Source organism: Manihot esculenta, chromosome 13 (assembly GCF_001659605.2).
Source record: "Manihot esculenta cultivar AM560-2 chromosome 13, M.esculenta_v8, whole genome shotgun sequence".
Classification (NCBI taxonomy): Eukaryota; Viridiplantae; Streptophyta; class Magnoliopsida; order Malpighiales; family Euphorbiaceae; genus Manihot; species Manihot esculenta.
This window is the reverse complement of record NC_035173.2, coordinates 8,152,890-8,169,361: the sequence shown is the minus strand read 5'-3', so window position 1 is coordinate 8,169,361 and position 16,472 is coordinate 8,152,890. Positions and strand designations below refer to the sequence as shown.

Genomic DNA, 16,472 nt, shown 5'->3' with positions numbered 1-16,472 from the left:
TGAAAATTTTTTAAAAGGATCAATATGTTTATAAATTGCAGAAATATTTATTAAAGGGACCATGAAATTTACAACTTTGTTGTTGATGGGCTCTTAGCTATTTTTTTTAAATGATTTGTTATTTGAGAAGTAGTGAAAATCTGCTGAAATTGTTATATTTTTTCTCAGTTCTATCACTTAGATATATAGTTTCAATTTTAAATATCTAATTTCAATATTTAGATATCTACTCTCTTCTATATTTTTTTAAGAGTGGTGAATTCTTTACTGCAATTAATAAGAAAATCTAGAATTGACAGCAAAATTTTCAAGGAGAAGTGTTGGCAGTGGAGATATTTTGTCACAATAAGTTTGTTTTGATGAGCTTTTTTATTGAGTGAAATTAAAAAAAGCTTTTGTATAAGACAAGTAACATAACCATCTTTAGGTATGAGTATGTGTTGACCTTGTAAAATTTACCTTTGCCTATAAAAAGGGTGTATTGTAGTTGGAAGAGGAAGAGAGGATTTTCTATAAATGATTGTTAGAAATGAAAAAAAAGAAGAAAAAGAAATTTGTATTTTTTAGTTTCCGTTTTCAACGAAGTTTGATATTTGTTCATCTCTCCATTTTCTTTTTTTTTTGTCAAGATAATTTCATGTTTTGAGATATGTTTGCTAAGTTTAAGTTTCAGCTATTCTCATCTTTGTTTTGATACTGTATATTCTATAAAAGCCTTAATTTTTTATACATATTCATGATACTCTGTTTTTCTGAATTGTTTCTGTCTGGATTTAGATATCTATTTTCAATTTTTGGATATCTAATTTCAATTTTAGATATCTATTTTCTGTTCTAAATCGAACCTGTTATTAGAGTTTGATAAATTGCAAAACTCATCACTTTTTTTATATTAAATTTCATGATTTTACTATGTTTTGATATAAATAATTGATTTTTTACTTAAATTTTATTTTTGGAAAGATTTTGAGCAGAAAATATAAAAAGGAACCAAAAGAGACTGTTTTGGAGCTATTTTCATCCGGACTTGTCCAAGGCTGAAATCCAAACTCGACGGACAGATTGCAGGATTTCTATTTTATCTGCTGTAAATACAATTAAATCAGGATTAGGATAAGAGTCATCATAAAAGTAGTAGATTTATTTTATTTTTCTTTTTAAATTCTGAATAATTACCTTTTTGGTTGAGAAAAGCCTATATAAAGGCTTCTTTAGAAGTAAAAAATATTTCTTCTCATCATCTCTACGGTCCCTTTCGATTCCTCTTTGGCCGAATTCTTCTTCTCCCTTTTCTTTTATTTTTCTACAATTTTGTTACAGCTTTTAGAGGCTAAATGTTTTTTTTTTTTTTGAGTTGAAGTTGAAAGTTAATCAAGTTTTAAGTTGTGAGATTTTGTTTTTAATTTTTGTTCATCTTAAATTTTGTTTTTAATTTTTTTTTTTCTGTTTTTGAGCAACACCACCTCCAATGTTATCTTCTTAGAAATTCAAGAGACTTATTGAATCTTCTTAGAAATTCAAGAGGCTTATTGAATCTCCTACAAAGACAACATATTTCTAATTAATCTAGATAAATATGTAATTATTTAATTGTATCAATACAAGTAGCGATTAACATATTCATTTATATTAAAAAATTAATTGATTTGATTTAAATAATTTGCTTACTATTACTGAAGTCTGAATTCTTCTCTTCTTAAAACAGTTAATTAATTAAATCTACACACTTGATGAAATTATTAATTAATTAAAAATTAATTTAAGCGCTACGTGAATTAATTTAAGCGTAAATATGTAATATGTAATTTGTTTGTTTGAAGAATATAACCAAAACAATGGACAATTAAATGATTTTTTTAATTTGATTAATTATTTTATCACCCAATCACATTGATGAACGTCGGGCTTCCCTTGCCCTGAGCGAGGCCGGGCCCAAGAGGAGAACAATAGCCAAAGCCCATTGAGCCCTCCTTAAACAAGACCGATCCAGCCTCTCAAGCCCCGATCCGGAGGCGCGGGGTAGGCTGGGTCCAATATGAGGCCGGGTCCATCATGCGCCCGGGTTCAATGAGAAGAGGTGTCCGGCCCACATATCCCGCAGACTTGCTTACACGCGTACTAGGAAGAATTAAATGGCCGTTACGCATGGAGCAGGTGCCTGACAACATCCGTACGTACGGAGCTGGGTGACAGAGGACAGCTAGCACTGTGGCAGAGAGGTATACATCACGGGTAGAGAGAAAGGGATCCGCTCTCTCTTCTTCTTCCTTCTCCTTCCTGGACTCCATTTTTTATTTTCTCTCGGCAACTCTTGCCTAAATATACTACTCTAATTCATAAAATCTGACTTGAACGTTAGAGGGTCTCCACCGGGACATCCCCGGTAGACCCCTGTCTGTTTTTTCTTATTTTGCTGGTCCTTTCATCAAATAGAACATTGAGAGACTCATTTGATGGACCCATATGATGGACCAAGAAGAAAGTCAGATCTATCATGGAGTAGGAGGAGAAAAAGATTTATCAAATGGCGCCGTCTGTGGGAAACGAAAGGGATTTTACTCTCTCTAAAGTTTCCAGATCCACCCATTGAGATCCACATAAGGTATGAAAGTTTGTGCGAATATCCCAGTTGAAGAGAAAGATTTATTGTGTTAAAAAAATGTATTTTGATAGTATTTCAGATAGTTTGTTTTAATACTTATTAGATTTTATCACGGCTGATTTTTCTTTGAAACTTGGTGAAGCAAAATTTTAGATCGAAATACTCGTTTATGAGTATAAATTTTAATCTTTTCTGTAAAACAAAACAAAAAAAAAATTGTGAGATGGCTGTGTGTATATTGCCAAGGGGAGAGGGGCAGACCGGCTGTAAAATCCTAGGTTAGCAAGTTAGAGAGAAAATTAATAAATGAAAAATAGGCGAGGTCGGACTAACATTTCAGGTCGGATAAGGCATGAGGTCGGATGAGACACGATTCAGGGCCATCCAACTCGGTTGCAGAGTAGCGCCCCTCAAGTATCAGAGCAACATGGAGACAATGAGAACTGATCAAACGTTCGAGCTGCTCGAGGTGGATGAGCTCAAACTCTGTATGTCGTTCAACTTGAAGACGAGGTCGGTTGGGTTACGAGGTCGGCAATCCTTCAACCTTTGATTGAACAGACCTGCTTTAGCACCTGGATGCTTGATCGAAGCATCGAGGAATCTGTATGGTCAAGCCCATAGGTCGGACACTCAAGAGCTAGACAGGTTCTGGGAGATCTTCCGCCGGGACTTTGATCGTGGCGGAGGTGGGATCAGAGTCGTAGAGATGCTTTTTCGTTGTAATATTTTGGCCCTTGTTGGTGGTGGGTCCGACCCTCAGTATCCTCTTAACAAGGTTATGATCTGGGATGACCATTAGAGCCGCTGCATCGGGGAGCTCTCATTCAGGTCTGAGGTTCGATCAGTGAAGCTTAGACGGGATAGAATTATTGTGGTCCTCGAGCAGAAGATTTTTGTGTATAATTTCGCGGATTTGAAGCTATTGCATCAGATTAAGACGATTGCAAATCCCAAAGGGCTCTTGCAGTGTCGCAGGGGGCGGGTTCATTGGTGTTGGTTTGTCCAAGGTTGCAGAAGGGCCAGGTTAGGGTGGAGCGTTACGCGTCGAAACGGACCAAGCTTATTATGGCACATGATTCGAGAATTGCCTGTTTTGCCCTCATGCAGGATGGGCAGCTGCTTGCCACTACCAGCACAAAGGGAACTCTGCTTCAAGAGCCTTAAGATTAATCCTGGATCCCCAGTGACTGACAAGTCACGAAATACACCTGATCATAATGCTGCAGTTACATCTCCTAGCGCATCTCTGTCCTTCTTTAAAGGTAAGATCACTGTTTCTCCCTGTCAGCACATAGTATTTATAAATAATGTTGCCATTTTTTTAATGTTATTGGTGACCGAGTTACGGGTGGAATTTCCTGTAATAAACCTTCCTTAAATCCACAACCATGATTATCATCTAAAGTGCTGCTCACCACATTTTGGATAATCATGCCGATTGATGATTGAAATAAGGTACACATAACTAGCCATGTGTCATTAGCATAATTGCTGTTGGAGAAATTTACGCATGCAAATATTATTTATTGAACTTTTGAATTGCATGAGTTAATATTGTTAGTTAGAGCTAATATTTACGTTCATCCAAAATATAAAACCAAGTGACATGTGCGACATATTATTTATTGATGAATATTATTGAATTAACGACGAGCATCCTCGTTATATGCGCTCTGTACAAGCTTTTATTTTGCAGAAAAATCCTGAATCTCGCTCAAAGACCTCAGGCAGGCACAGAGCCCGAATCTTGCGCAAAACCTCAAGGAGGTACAAGACCGGCGGATCTCAAAGATCTCCCGGAGCAAAAACGGCCAGGATCCCGTAAGCTCTCCTGGAGCAAAAACGGCCAGGATCCCGTAAGATCTCCTGGAGCAAAAACAACCAGGATCCCGTAAGATCCCCTGGAGTAAAAACGACCAGAATCCTGTAAGATCTCCTGGAGCAAAAAGGCCAGGATCCCGTAAGCTCTCCTGGAGCAAAAACGGCCAGGATCCCGTAAGATCTTCTGGAGCAAAAACGGCCAGGATCCCATAAGATCTCATGGAGCAAAAATGGCCAGGATCCCGTAAGATCTCATGGAGTAAAAACGGCCAGGATCCCGTAAGATCTCCTGGAGCAAAAACGGTCGGCGAAGATCTCAAAGATCTCCCGGAGCAAAAAACAGCCGGCGAAGATCCCCAAGATCTCCTGGAGCAACAAAGACCGGGATCCCCAAAGATCTTCCGGTGTCACATGCTCACAGCAAACAACGGTATACAATGGCAACACGTAAAAACAACTCATAAGAACATAGTTCCGACCTCACATAAAAGATCGGGGCACAGGGACCATAAATAAAAAGCTAAACTCCGACCTCCCAAAGGAGCGCGAGTCATAAGGAAAAGAGACTTTGATCTCGCACAACAGCCAAAAGCGCCAAAGTGCCATGCTGACCTCAAGAGGGTGCTGGAATAGAAATAAAAGAATTTGAATCCGACCTCTCGAAAGAGCTCGGATCATAGCCTAAAAAGACCTCGATATAGGAATAAAAGAATTTGAATCAGACCTCTCGAAAGAGCTCGGATTACAGGCTAATAAGATCTCGATCTCGCAAAGTAACCAGCATATAACGAAATTAAACTAAGTCGCTCCAACGCCTGTATCGTGTAACAATGCGACCTGCTAAAGGCCGATGCAAACGCTCATGGTGCCAAAGCGCCAAAACACCATGTCGATCTCAAAAAAATGAGCTCGGTACTGGTAAATCCAATAGGCAGACCGAATTAAGGCAAGGCAAATCCTAAGCAAAATACATACCAAAATACAGAACCAAACAAAAAATCAGGGACAATCATAAGAGGCACCGATCTTGAGAATTGACCACTAGCACTGAACCAACTCAGCTGGCCTAGAGAGAGATCCAGGCAGCAATGAGCCCGCAAAACGCTCGAGGGCAGACAACCCATAAAACACTCGGGGGCAAAAAACCCAACTAACCGATACATACACGAGAGCCAAATGCTCAGATAAAGAATCGAGGAGAAAGGAGCAATGTAAAAAGCCAAATAAACCATTCTGAGCGACCGAATGGGGCAGTAGAAAGCCCTGACTCATCAGGATACAAAAGAATCGAACCGCAGTATGGTCAAGTCCAAAACAGAAAGACCGACCTCTTCAATCCAGGGTCGATCTCCCCAGAAGCTTGGAGGGGCCTCATATCTGGACCGGTAAGGCTATAAGCCTATAAAAGAAAAGTTAAAGCCGAACAAACAAGCAGTCAGACTGAAACATAGCCCGTATAAGGCTCGACAGGAAAATAAAGAATTAAGTCCGACTTCACAAAAGAGCTCGGGGCACCAAAGTGAAGAAAGTGAAATTCCGAACTCCTGAGCTCGCGATACAGGCAGCATCACAGGCTACAGGCATAAAAGCCTAAGCAAAAAGCCAAGAACCGAGCTCCCAGCTCAGATGAACTCGCAACATGAAAACACTCAAGTAGAATAAAACTAAGCATAGAAGAAATGATAACAGAGAACCGAGCTCCCTCTATGAAAAGGCCCATAAATGCAGGAACGCATAAAAAGAAAAACGATAAAAGGCCGAGCTCTCTATCCCAGTGGAGCACACAGCTCAAGCCGCACTGACAGCCAGAATGTTATCTCAAGAGGGACAAGGTGTCCAAGCTCGTAATAAGAATAAAATTTAAAATTGTTTAGAGTGGGGCACTCATACAAATAAGACATTTCTCTAGGTATTATGTATCCAAGCTCGCAACAATGGCGAGATCATGAGTCAAAAACAGAAATGCCCTCATGGGAGTAAGAAAAACTCGTAAGTCAGAAGCTTAACAGGACTCCGAGCTCTTAGCCCGGGTCAGTTCGACTAGCAAAGTCTCAGTAGAGCCGGCCTGGTCCATCAAGTAAGTAAAATTGACAAAGCCAGAAGAGAGTTTGAGTAGAAAATAATGATGAGGCACAGGCCGAGGTGAAATATCATTCATCATCAAATACACATCTCCAGATCGCCACACATTTAAACATCAAAATAGAAAGACAAAGAAATAAAAAGGCAAAGAAGAAACGCTTTTGACAGGAGCTGTTCTCGGGCCATGCGGTCATACGTAGAATTCAAGGATTTACCCCCTCGCCACTCATGTAATAACTGCCAAGGAGGTAAAGGGGCAATTGATGAATGCCGGGCTTCCCTTGCCCTGAGTGAGGCCGGGCCTAAGAGGAGAACAATAGCCAACGCCCATCGAGCCCTCCTTAAACAAGATCGATCCAGCCTCTCAAGCCCCGATCCGGAGGCGCGGGGTAGGCTGGGTCCAATATGAGGCCGGGTCAATCATGCGCCCGGGTTCAATGAGAAGAGGTGTCCGACCCACATATCCCGCAGACTTGCTTACACGCGTACTGGGAAGAATTAAATGGCCGTTACGCAGGGAGCAGGTGCCTAACAACATCCGTACGTACGGAGCTGGGTGACAGAGGACAGCTAGCACTGTGGCAGAGAGGTATACATCACGAGTAGAGGGAAAGGGATCCGCTCTCTCTTCTTCTTCCTTCTCCTTCGTGGACTCCATTTTTTATTTTCTCTCGGCAACTCTTGCCTAAATATACTACTCTAATTCATAAAATCTGACTTTAAAGTCGGAGGGTCTCCACCGGGACATCCCCGGTAGACCCCTGACTGTTTTTCCTTATTTTGCTGGTCCTTTCATCAAATAGAATATTGAGAGACCCATTTGATGGACCCATATGATAGACCAAGAAGAAAGTCAGATCTGTCATGGAGTAGGAGGAGAAAAAGATTTATCACACATTATTTTTCTTCTTTTAAGTTTTCTCTAAAAATCAATCTCTTCAATAGAAACTTTATTCTTCTCTTTTTTCACTTTTAAACAATTCTTTTTTTTTCCTTGACATTTAAAATTAAATAATTTTAAATTTTTGTAATGTCGAAACTCAATTACCCTATCCACACTGAGAATCAATTTTAATTGACGGAATCCAGGTCCGTCAACTTCGAAACTTTCTGTTTTTATTGTAGTGAGGTATTAAAACTCCTTTTAATTTTTCAACAAGGTTGACTACTTGACTATATTCGGAAAGTCAGTTTCAAATTTCTTCAGGATTTCAAGGTGACAAATTAAACAAAATATATCAGAAGAGAAGGAGAAGAACTTTAATTACCTACCATATAAAGAGCGATTTCTGATGATATGCAAAAAAATATAATATGGGTTGGAGAAGATGAGTTTGATTTCAGCAAGTTCCTTGTTAAACTTAGCCACCAAATTGTATAACTTGCCATTGAATTCCATGGCCACATTGTTGTAACTTTCAACACAATCGTATCCGCTCATAATATTTGCAGTTCCCTCCATTGGCATAAACTCCATTGGAGGTAGCCCTCCAAAGGAAATTTTCTGAGCTCCTAGACCATAAAGTTTCCTGAGAAAATTTTCTGCAATTCCTGCAAGAAAATTCTGGTATCCTGTGATACTGTACTCAGCTGATCTGCCTGGAAATGCGTAATGATTCTCCACAAAATCATTAGTTCCTATGCTGATCAAGTGCAGAGCTTCTGATATCGTTTGGCTAGCTTTGCTTTCTCCAAGGTATCCTCTCAATCTCCTCTGATAATCCTTGTAGAATTCCAGTTGCTTCCACAATGGTATCACAGACTAAACCACAAATTAAACGACCATTAGAAGAGAATCTAAACACCAATTCAGAATAAAAATTATAAGGAAAATTAATGAAGTTGCATATTAGAACTTCAGAAGTGGCATTATCGTAGCCAGTTGCAGCAGAAGCAAAAGTGACACTAACAGCAAAGTCTGAAATATTATAAGCAGGATCCAAGAAAGCTGGTATTGTTGGTTTTAGCCCCATAACTGCTGAGATAATGGTATTGCTTATTTTCTTTATAATTTCTTCCATTGGTTTTAGAAAGGAGAGTGAGAGAGTGAGACAATGGTAACACAAAGTGGTTGCAACCACCTAAGAAAGGGACGTTTTCATGGTGAAGCAGCGAAAAAGTCATGGAAAACTTTCCAACAGAAATGGAGGTGGTGGGATTTGGGATTGAATGCTATCTCCAATTTTCTGTTTCATGAGAAAATTTTGCTTCCTGCTATGATTACTTCCCTACTTCTAGATCTCTCACATTACAAATTCGTATGCTGATAACAAGTTGGCACAGAGAAGAGAATGTGCTAAATGATCTTTAGTTCTTTCGATTGTTACGCAACACCATTAACATTAAGATATGTTTTTCCAAAATTTAGTATCTGATTGAAATGGTTCTACACATACTGTCACTTTAATCAAGTATAAATTAAGGTATCCATAATCTTTTTGAACCATTCTTGAACTTAAAATCAAGTTTAAGAATTTTTTTTTTATAACTTTTTGTATTTTGAATTTCTTTAATTTTATATAAAGTTCTAAATTTCTTCTATTCTGTTTTCAATATCTATATTTTTTGCAAGTGATTTTAATTTTTCTTTTGCTCTTTCTGCATGATCTTTTTTCTACGTTCTTTATATATCTTAACTTCATTTCTATAAAATTTCATCAATTTTTATGCATTTTCTTACTATTTTTCTTCTGTATTTTATCATTTAATGTGCAATTCTGGAAGAGTGGTGAATTCTACTTTTGAGTTTTTGTTAATTTGTTATGATTTTCTTTGTTAATTGTTATTGTTTTGTTTGTAATTAATGATTATTTTGATTAAAGCTAGAGATTTTTGAGTTGAAACCCTATTTTGGCAAATAGATGTAAGATATCTCTTTTAATCAATTTGTTTATTTTAGTACTTTTGTGTTTGTTATTTTTCTATTTCTAATTTAGTTAATTTCTATTTTAAATATATATTAAATCGATTTACGTTAAATAAGAAAAATAAATTTATATGATAAATTTTATTTATAGGATATAAATATTAAGAAAGAAAATATGATAAATTTTATTCAATGTAAGATATGTACTTAAAAAAATGGTTGATTTTAAAAAGTCAAATATTTCTTGTGATTTTATTTTTATCTAGACGTTTCAATTTTTACAATTTAATTTAAATTGAAAGATTTTTATATAAATTTTATTTTAATTTAAAATTAAAGCATAAAAATTGTGCTTTTGATGATTTGACATAAGAAGCTTTTTTTTATTATTAAATATGAATTCTATTTGACTCATACATAAAAAAAATTAATATTAATAAATTAAATCTTCATATATATGTGATTTTATTAAAATTTTTAATTTTAATAATTTAATCTAAATTTAAAAGATTCATATAAATTTTATTCAAATTTGAAATTAGAGAGTGTGATTTTATATATTGCTGCATGATATATAGCTTTCTTTATTATTAAATATAAAATCTACCATACATTTAAACAAATCTTACAAAACGTAAATTTAACTAATTAAAATATATTTTTAATTTGTCTTTCTTATTTCTCACTCTATCTGAAAATCTCTTAGTTTCCTTTAATTTTCACAAACTAAAAATTTTCAAATATTAAAATTAAAATTTTTATTAATTAAAATAATTTTAATTTATTATTTATGTATTATAAAATTTGCGCAGGTATTAAATCCATCTCAGGTTTAATAATAAAAAGTAGACATACTGTTGCATCATTAATAGCACTATTTTCTTAATTCCAACTCTATTTTGCCGACCTGTTAAGTAGTAATTAGTAGGAGTCTTTCCTTTGATTTGCCGAGAATGATCGGCTCAGATTTTCTCTAATTTATTGAGGATGATCAGCCCAACCTCTATTCTATCGACCTGTCAAGTATAATTAATCGAAATCTTTTCTTTAATTCGATAAGGATGACCATTTCAGACTTCCTCTGAGTTGCTGAGAATGACCAATTCAGACTTCCTCTAATTTGCTGAGGATGACCTGCTGGAGCCTTCCCACTCAAAGGTTGATCATTTCCTGTTTGCTTTAATTCTTGAAAATTGCGGTTTCTTCATTTCCCGACATGTGGTATTGGCTTCATCATGTCCACCTATCTGCATTGACATGTGGTCAATTCCAGCATGTCACCGACCTCGCCTGTTGGAGTTCGACGAGACCATCGACTTCCTCATTAGGCCGACGCATCTTTGGCAGCTCGAGTTCTTTCCAGTTTTGCTATTTCGACTAGCCGACCAACCGACCCCTCGATGCTCTGACCAATAGACTCTGCTGACCTCTTGATAGTTCGGCCCATAGACTCGACCATGCTGACCTCAACTACTCAAATTGAGAAAGGACAAGTACTTGAAATATTTGTAAGTCCAGCAACTTGTGTACCACCCTTCTTTTTTTTCTCTATGTTGTGAACGTCTTTCTTTCTTTTTCTTTTTTATATTCTATTTCCGTTTTATTTTTAATAGCAAGCTGTAATTAGATATTAGGGGTAAAAAAAAGGCATATATATGGAGTTATAAAACAAAATGTCCAGAACACAGATTTAAAATAATTACATATATGAGCCTTTTAAAGATTTAGTGAATAAAATTCTTTTTGGTTGGATTATAGCAAACCAGGAGTCATCCCCTTCGATATGATCTTTTAGATTTCCATGTGAATCTCAATGGGTGAGTTTGAGGATTCTAGAGACACTAAAATCTCATTGGTTTCCTATAGACGGCGCCACTTGATAGATTATTTTCCTCTTACTCCGTCATGTAAGTATCCCAATACTCGATTTGATAAAGAAATCTGAGAAAAATAGAAAAAGATGGTGAGGGATTTACCGAGAATGCCCCCAGTAGAAATTTTCCAAAGTTCAAGTTAGATTTATGAACTAGAGTAATATGGCCAAGTAAGTTATGCATAGAAAATCAAAATGGAGAGGAGAACGAAGAAGAAAAAATTCGTCAGAATAAAAAGCTGTCTTTCATTTTTATCTATCTCTCTTTTTTCTGAAATCTATGAAAATATATTTTAATATATTTTTAAGTGGATCTATTATTTAATTAAAATAAATTTATAATTCTTTATATGTTATCAACGGTTATATACATGCACATACTGAATTTGATTCATATTATAAAAATATTTTATGTATATTTTTTAAATCATGTTGAGATTATATCAATTATATATCTGCATGTATAATAGATTTACTACGAGACTTTAGTGCTAGTAGCGATTCAGTTTTTAGATCATTATATAATTAATCTAATAATTGTAGCTAATATTTTAGCTCAGAGGTGTAATTCCTTTGTTATTGTTTTGCATTTATTGGATCATGAAATCTTACAATATTATTTTAGATCGAGAAGATTTAGAAAAAAAAAGAAGATGATAAATAGATACAAGAGTATATGAAGTCTAGCTATACTAGGAATTAAATGCATACAAAATTTAACAAAGGTAGATGTAGTAGGAGTTCAGTGAAACTCAGAAAGAAGTGTAGGGATGAGATGAGAAGAGATAATTTGATTTGCTTTCTGAGTAGGATGGAAAGCATCCCAAAATACATATTTATTGGCATCTGGGCATGAAATTGAATGTTCATTGCAGAGGTAACTCATTTCAAATGTTCCTGTTGCACAGCATGCCATTTCTGTCACCTCAAATCCTGCCAATCATCAACACCCATTTCCATTCATTCATTTATTCGACATAATTCATTTTGTAAAAAATTAATTTAAATAATTTTTTACAAAATTATAAAAAATTTAATTTTTTTTAAAAATAAATTATTTTAAAGTTAAAAGGAATTGGGTTCATTCTAAATAAGAGAATTATAGAAAAAAAATCAATTAATTAAACAATTTATTTATAGTGTATAGCAGTTGGGAATCGCAGCAAAGCATTTATGCTAGTGTAATTAAATCTCTGTTATTTTTTGTTTTGTAGTAATTAATTGGGTCCCAGCTACCTCTCTTTGATTTTAAAGTAAATAGCCAATATATTATAATTAATTTTAAACAAATTTTTATATAAATATTAGAGAAAATTATATGAAATAATTTTTTATATTTCTCTCAATTTTTTTATAGAATTTCTCATTAATTTATTTTCTGTGAAATATGTTGAGAGTTTTTAAATAAATCCATGTGATAACCTTAAATGCAACACACATCTGCATGCATTGGTTTCCCAGGTAGCATAAAATACTTGTTAAGTTGGTGTATGTCTTAATGAATGTAGCTGTCACAGCCTAGCCCTAATTAGCTCTTGGACCCCTTCCTGTCCAACACAATTTACGCTCAATCATATATAGTTTTTTTTTTTTTAAAGAAAATTTTAAATTAAAAATTAAATTCTTTCATTTTAAATAGAAAAATTATTAAATTTTAGCTAAATATTTATAAAATTTTATTTTTTTTATTGTTATTCATTTGTTAACTTTTCTGCCTCAATCTCATTTAAAATTAGTATATAGTTTGACAAATTAATTTGGACCATAAAATTATTATATGATTAGAAATTTAATTTAATTTTATTTTCAAAACAACATCTCATTAAATAAAATACATTTTAATATTTAAAATGAGTATAATTAAAAATTAATAAAAGAATTATCTTTAATGAAGGAATATAAATTTATGAACAATTGTTTTACTATATAATTAATAAACATTCATTTTTTTAAAAATATATTTTTGTTAATTTCATATACTAAGATAAAACTTAATAAGTAACTCAATTTCTTAAATTTCAATGTGATTTTAATTCTATTTATCAGAATTATCACATAAAATACAGAATCAAATTTTAATATTTTAAATTATATCAAATTTACCTTAAAAACTCCAATATTCCACTAATTGTAAGAAAAATCCTTATTTAATATCGAGCAATGCAACTTCTAACTGCTTCCAATGAAATGTCTTTTTTTTCAGCTATTTAAAAGTTAGTTTATTTATTATTGAAAAGGAAAGGATATATATGCAAAAATAGATAAAATAAAATAAAAAAGAAGAAACAAAATTAAGCATTAATTGAGGAGAGCTTACCATATGAAGAAGGTCTTCTAATAATATCATAGAAAATGTCATAAACACTTCTTGTGAAGATCATCTTGATTCCAGAAAGCTCCATGTTCAGCTGTGAGACCAAGCTCTCCAACTTCCCATTGAATTCCAAAGCAACTTGATTATATTCCTCTGAACAATCATGCAATCCAAAGAAATTTGTAGTCCTCTCTAATGGCAGACACCCCATTGGAGGAACCCCAGTTAGTGAGATCTTCCTAGCTCCAAGATTATAGAGTTTTGTAATGAAATCTCTAGCAATTGTGATAAGAAAATCCTCATATTGTTTGACACTGAACTGAGCTCTTCTTCCTGGAAATGTGTAGTAATTTTCCAGGAAATCATTTGTTCCTAAGCTCATCAAATACAATGCTTCACTCACTATCTCCTTTGCCTTCTTGCTTCCCACATAGTCTCTGAGTTTTTTCTGGTAATCTTTGTAGTAATCTAGCTCCTTCCACAAGGGTATCACATTCTGCAAGCACAAATCCAGAAAAGTTAACCTTTTTTTTTTATATAACGAAAAATTATCTGCCTGGTATTGGCCGACCATTCCTTTAGACAGCGTCCGACCACTGTCCAGCACACACACGCAGGACAAATCTCTAAGGATCGAACTCGAGCACCCAGCATGCAGCAAATTGCATTTACCGCTGTGGTACACTGTGCCGGGACAAGTTTACTAAATTTTCTATGAGAATTCATGCATTATTTTTCTGGGAATGAAGATTGAGAGACTCACAAGGACTCTAGAAGTGTCATTGTCGTAGCCAGTTCCAGCAGAAGCAAAGCAAACACCAGTAGCAAAATCTGATATAGTAAATGATGGATCTAAGTAAGCAGGAATTGCTGGCTTGAGTCCAAAAGCTTGAGAAATGAAGTCAGGAGGGATTCGGCCATTGCAGAAGCGTCCGGTGGGGCGACCACCTTCGAAATCTCGGCCATAAGGCTCGAAGTTGCTCTTGAGGACAGTGGAAATGAGGTTGTTGTTTCCAGCATCAACAGATGAATCTCCGAATACTATGATTGCTGGGACTTTGGCTGAGGTTTCATCAGCAAGGATTAGTGATAGCAAGAGAAGAAGCATATGCATGTATGCCATAGCTGGGAACTGTGTGGTGCTTAATGAAGAAATGAGAAAGCTAGGTAGCTAGCCTTGGTAATGGGATGGATTTGGAAAAATAATGGACTTTGAGATAAATAGAAGAAAATTCAAGAAATGGTAACAAATGCCGAAAAAGTTCGGTGGGGTTTTAATTATAGAGAACAGGACCTATACAACAGTCTTTGTTGGTAATTCGGAAAATTTATAAAATATATATTAAAAGGAAATAAATTGCGATATTAAAGTTATTCAGAACTCGTTGTCCAATTGGTGTTATTCAGAACTCGTTGCATAATTGGTGTTATGGGAATCCATATCCGAATGGCGTTGTAGTCTTTTTTAGTGGGACCAATGCTCGATCTTCTGGCAGAACCCACCTTACAATTTTTTATTTTGCTTTTGACTCGTCCTTCTATACTCTCTCTATACTTATTGTTCGTCATCAAGGCTGATGTATTTTCGAGTTTTGTCCATTAGCTGTTGGTACATAGTGGCCGGGTTCTTAATTAGGGAATTCATAAATTTGATGTTACATGTTACTTTCTTTAATACTTCACATGTTATCTCATGATTTAATTCTTCCATCTATATTGCTTCTGTATTAAAATGTGAGATACATCTCTTTAAAAACTCGTCTTCTCTTCGGCGAATCTTTCGCAAATCAGAGGAGAGCTTTTTTTGAGGTATATAAATAATAAATCTAGATTTAAATAATACAGTGAAATGCATAAAGTTCTGAATTCAATTTAGACTTAGATATTGGTACAATTTCTGAGTCAAATTTGTGAGTGTTGATGGAAACACTCGGCACAATACGAAGTCGTTGACATTCTAAAACTGCATGGTTGTCCTGAAGATCGCCAAATGACTTCTGAGATCCACTATTCCATTATATTTGTCCAAGTTAGGCAGCTTGAACTTGGTTGGGAATATTTCCGCTAAGATTTCTTTCAAAATGGACGAGGCACCATCCTGTCCAAAGTCCTCCTCTTGCTCATTTTGGTGCCTTTGAACAGCTTGTACCAGCTTCCAGTCTACATCTTTCAGAGCATCGCATGATCCTTCTTCTAATTCAACCTTCTCTTTAGACCGTTTCTCAATCGCCTCTGTCTGAGTCTTCAAGGTTACAATGGAGGCTTCCTCTCTTTTCCTAGGAGCAATGACAGACACCTCTCCCCGAGCCTTGTATTGCTTGAGAATAGTCTACAACTTTTGAATGTATTGGATCATTTGCACATTATTTAGGTCATTGAGATCTTCTTCATTGACCATTGGGGGCTTGTTTTATCCACTGTCAGGGGTGGAAGAAATGATAACGCCATCATTGATAACAACATTAGCGGTAGCTCCTGAACTTTTAGCCATGTCGAGAGAGAAAAGTAAAATTTTCTTTTTTTAAAAGAAAATGGATAAGAGACCGGTTTTAATCTAAATGAACAGAGAGAATTCAATGGATTTCTCGGCAGCGGAACTAAATGATGTTGATGAAACTAAATTGATGACGTGGCCAAAATGGAGTTGTGCTTTGATTGGTCCAATGGAGCTGTGTTTTGATTAGTCTACTTGCAAGATAGAGAACGTAAGGTAGTTGACACCTACGGCAGCCACTCCGATACTCAAGTCAGTAAATTGAAGAGAACTGCGAGTATAATATTTAGAACTCAAGAATAGTTGTGTGAGAGAATAGTGTACATTTGCCTCTATGATTGTTCTCCTTTTATATTGTAAAAAGATAGATATAAATATAACACTTTCTGATAATCCAACAACGATGTGGCCGGTTCA

The 16,472-nt window shown here is 35.2% G+C and overlaps 2 protein-coding genes and 1 pseudogene across 2 annotated transcripts; 1 reads left to right on the top strand and 2 right to left on the bottom strand.

The window, feature by feature from the left end:
- Positions 1-3,029: 3,029 nt before the first annotated feature.
- On the top strand, positions 3,030-3,769 carry LOC122721478 (annotated as a pseudogene).
- A 3,987-nt stretch (positions 3,770-7,756) lies between these two features.
- On the bottom strand, positions 7,757-8,481 carry LOC122721477 (GDSL esterase/lipase At2g04570-like). The gene is made up of 2 exons (XM_043949312.1): positions 8,365-8,481; positions 7,757-8,270 (listed from the first exon to the last, which is right to left on the bottom strand). The coding sequence occupies exons 1-2, from the start codon at positions 8,479-8,481 to the stop codon at positions 7,773-7,775; spliced, it is 615 nt and encodes a 204-aa protein (XP_043805247.1). The 3' UTR covers positions 7,757-7,772.
- A 3,302-nt stretch (positions 8,482-11,783) lies between these two features.
- On the bottom strand, positions 11,784-14,762 carry LOC122721550 (GDSL esterase/lipase At2g42990-like). The gene is made up of 3 exons (XM_043949492.1): positions 14,325-14,762; positions 13,565-14,057; positions 11,784-12,180 (listed from the first exon to the last, which is right to left on the bottom strand). Exons 1-3 carry the CDS (start codon positions 14,682-14,684, stop codon positions 11,990-11,992), a joined length of 1,044 nt encoding a protein of 347 aa, XP_043805427.1. The 5' UTR covers positions 14,685-14,762; the 3' UTR covers positions 11,784-11,989.
- Between the last annotated feature and the right edge of the window lie 1,710 nt (positions 14,763-16,472).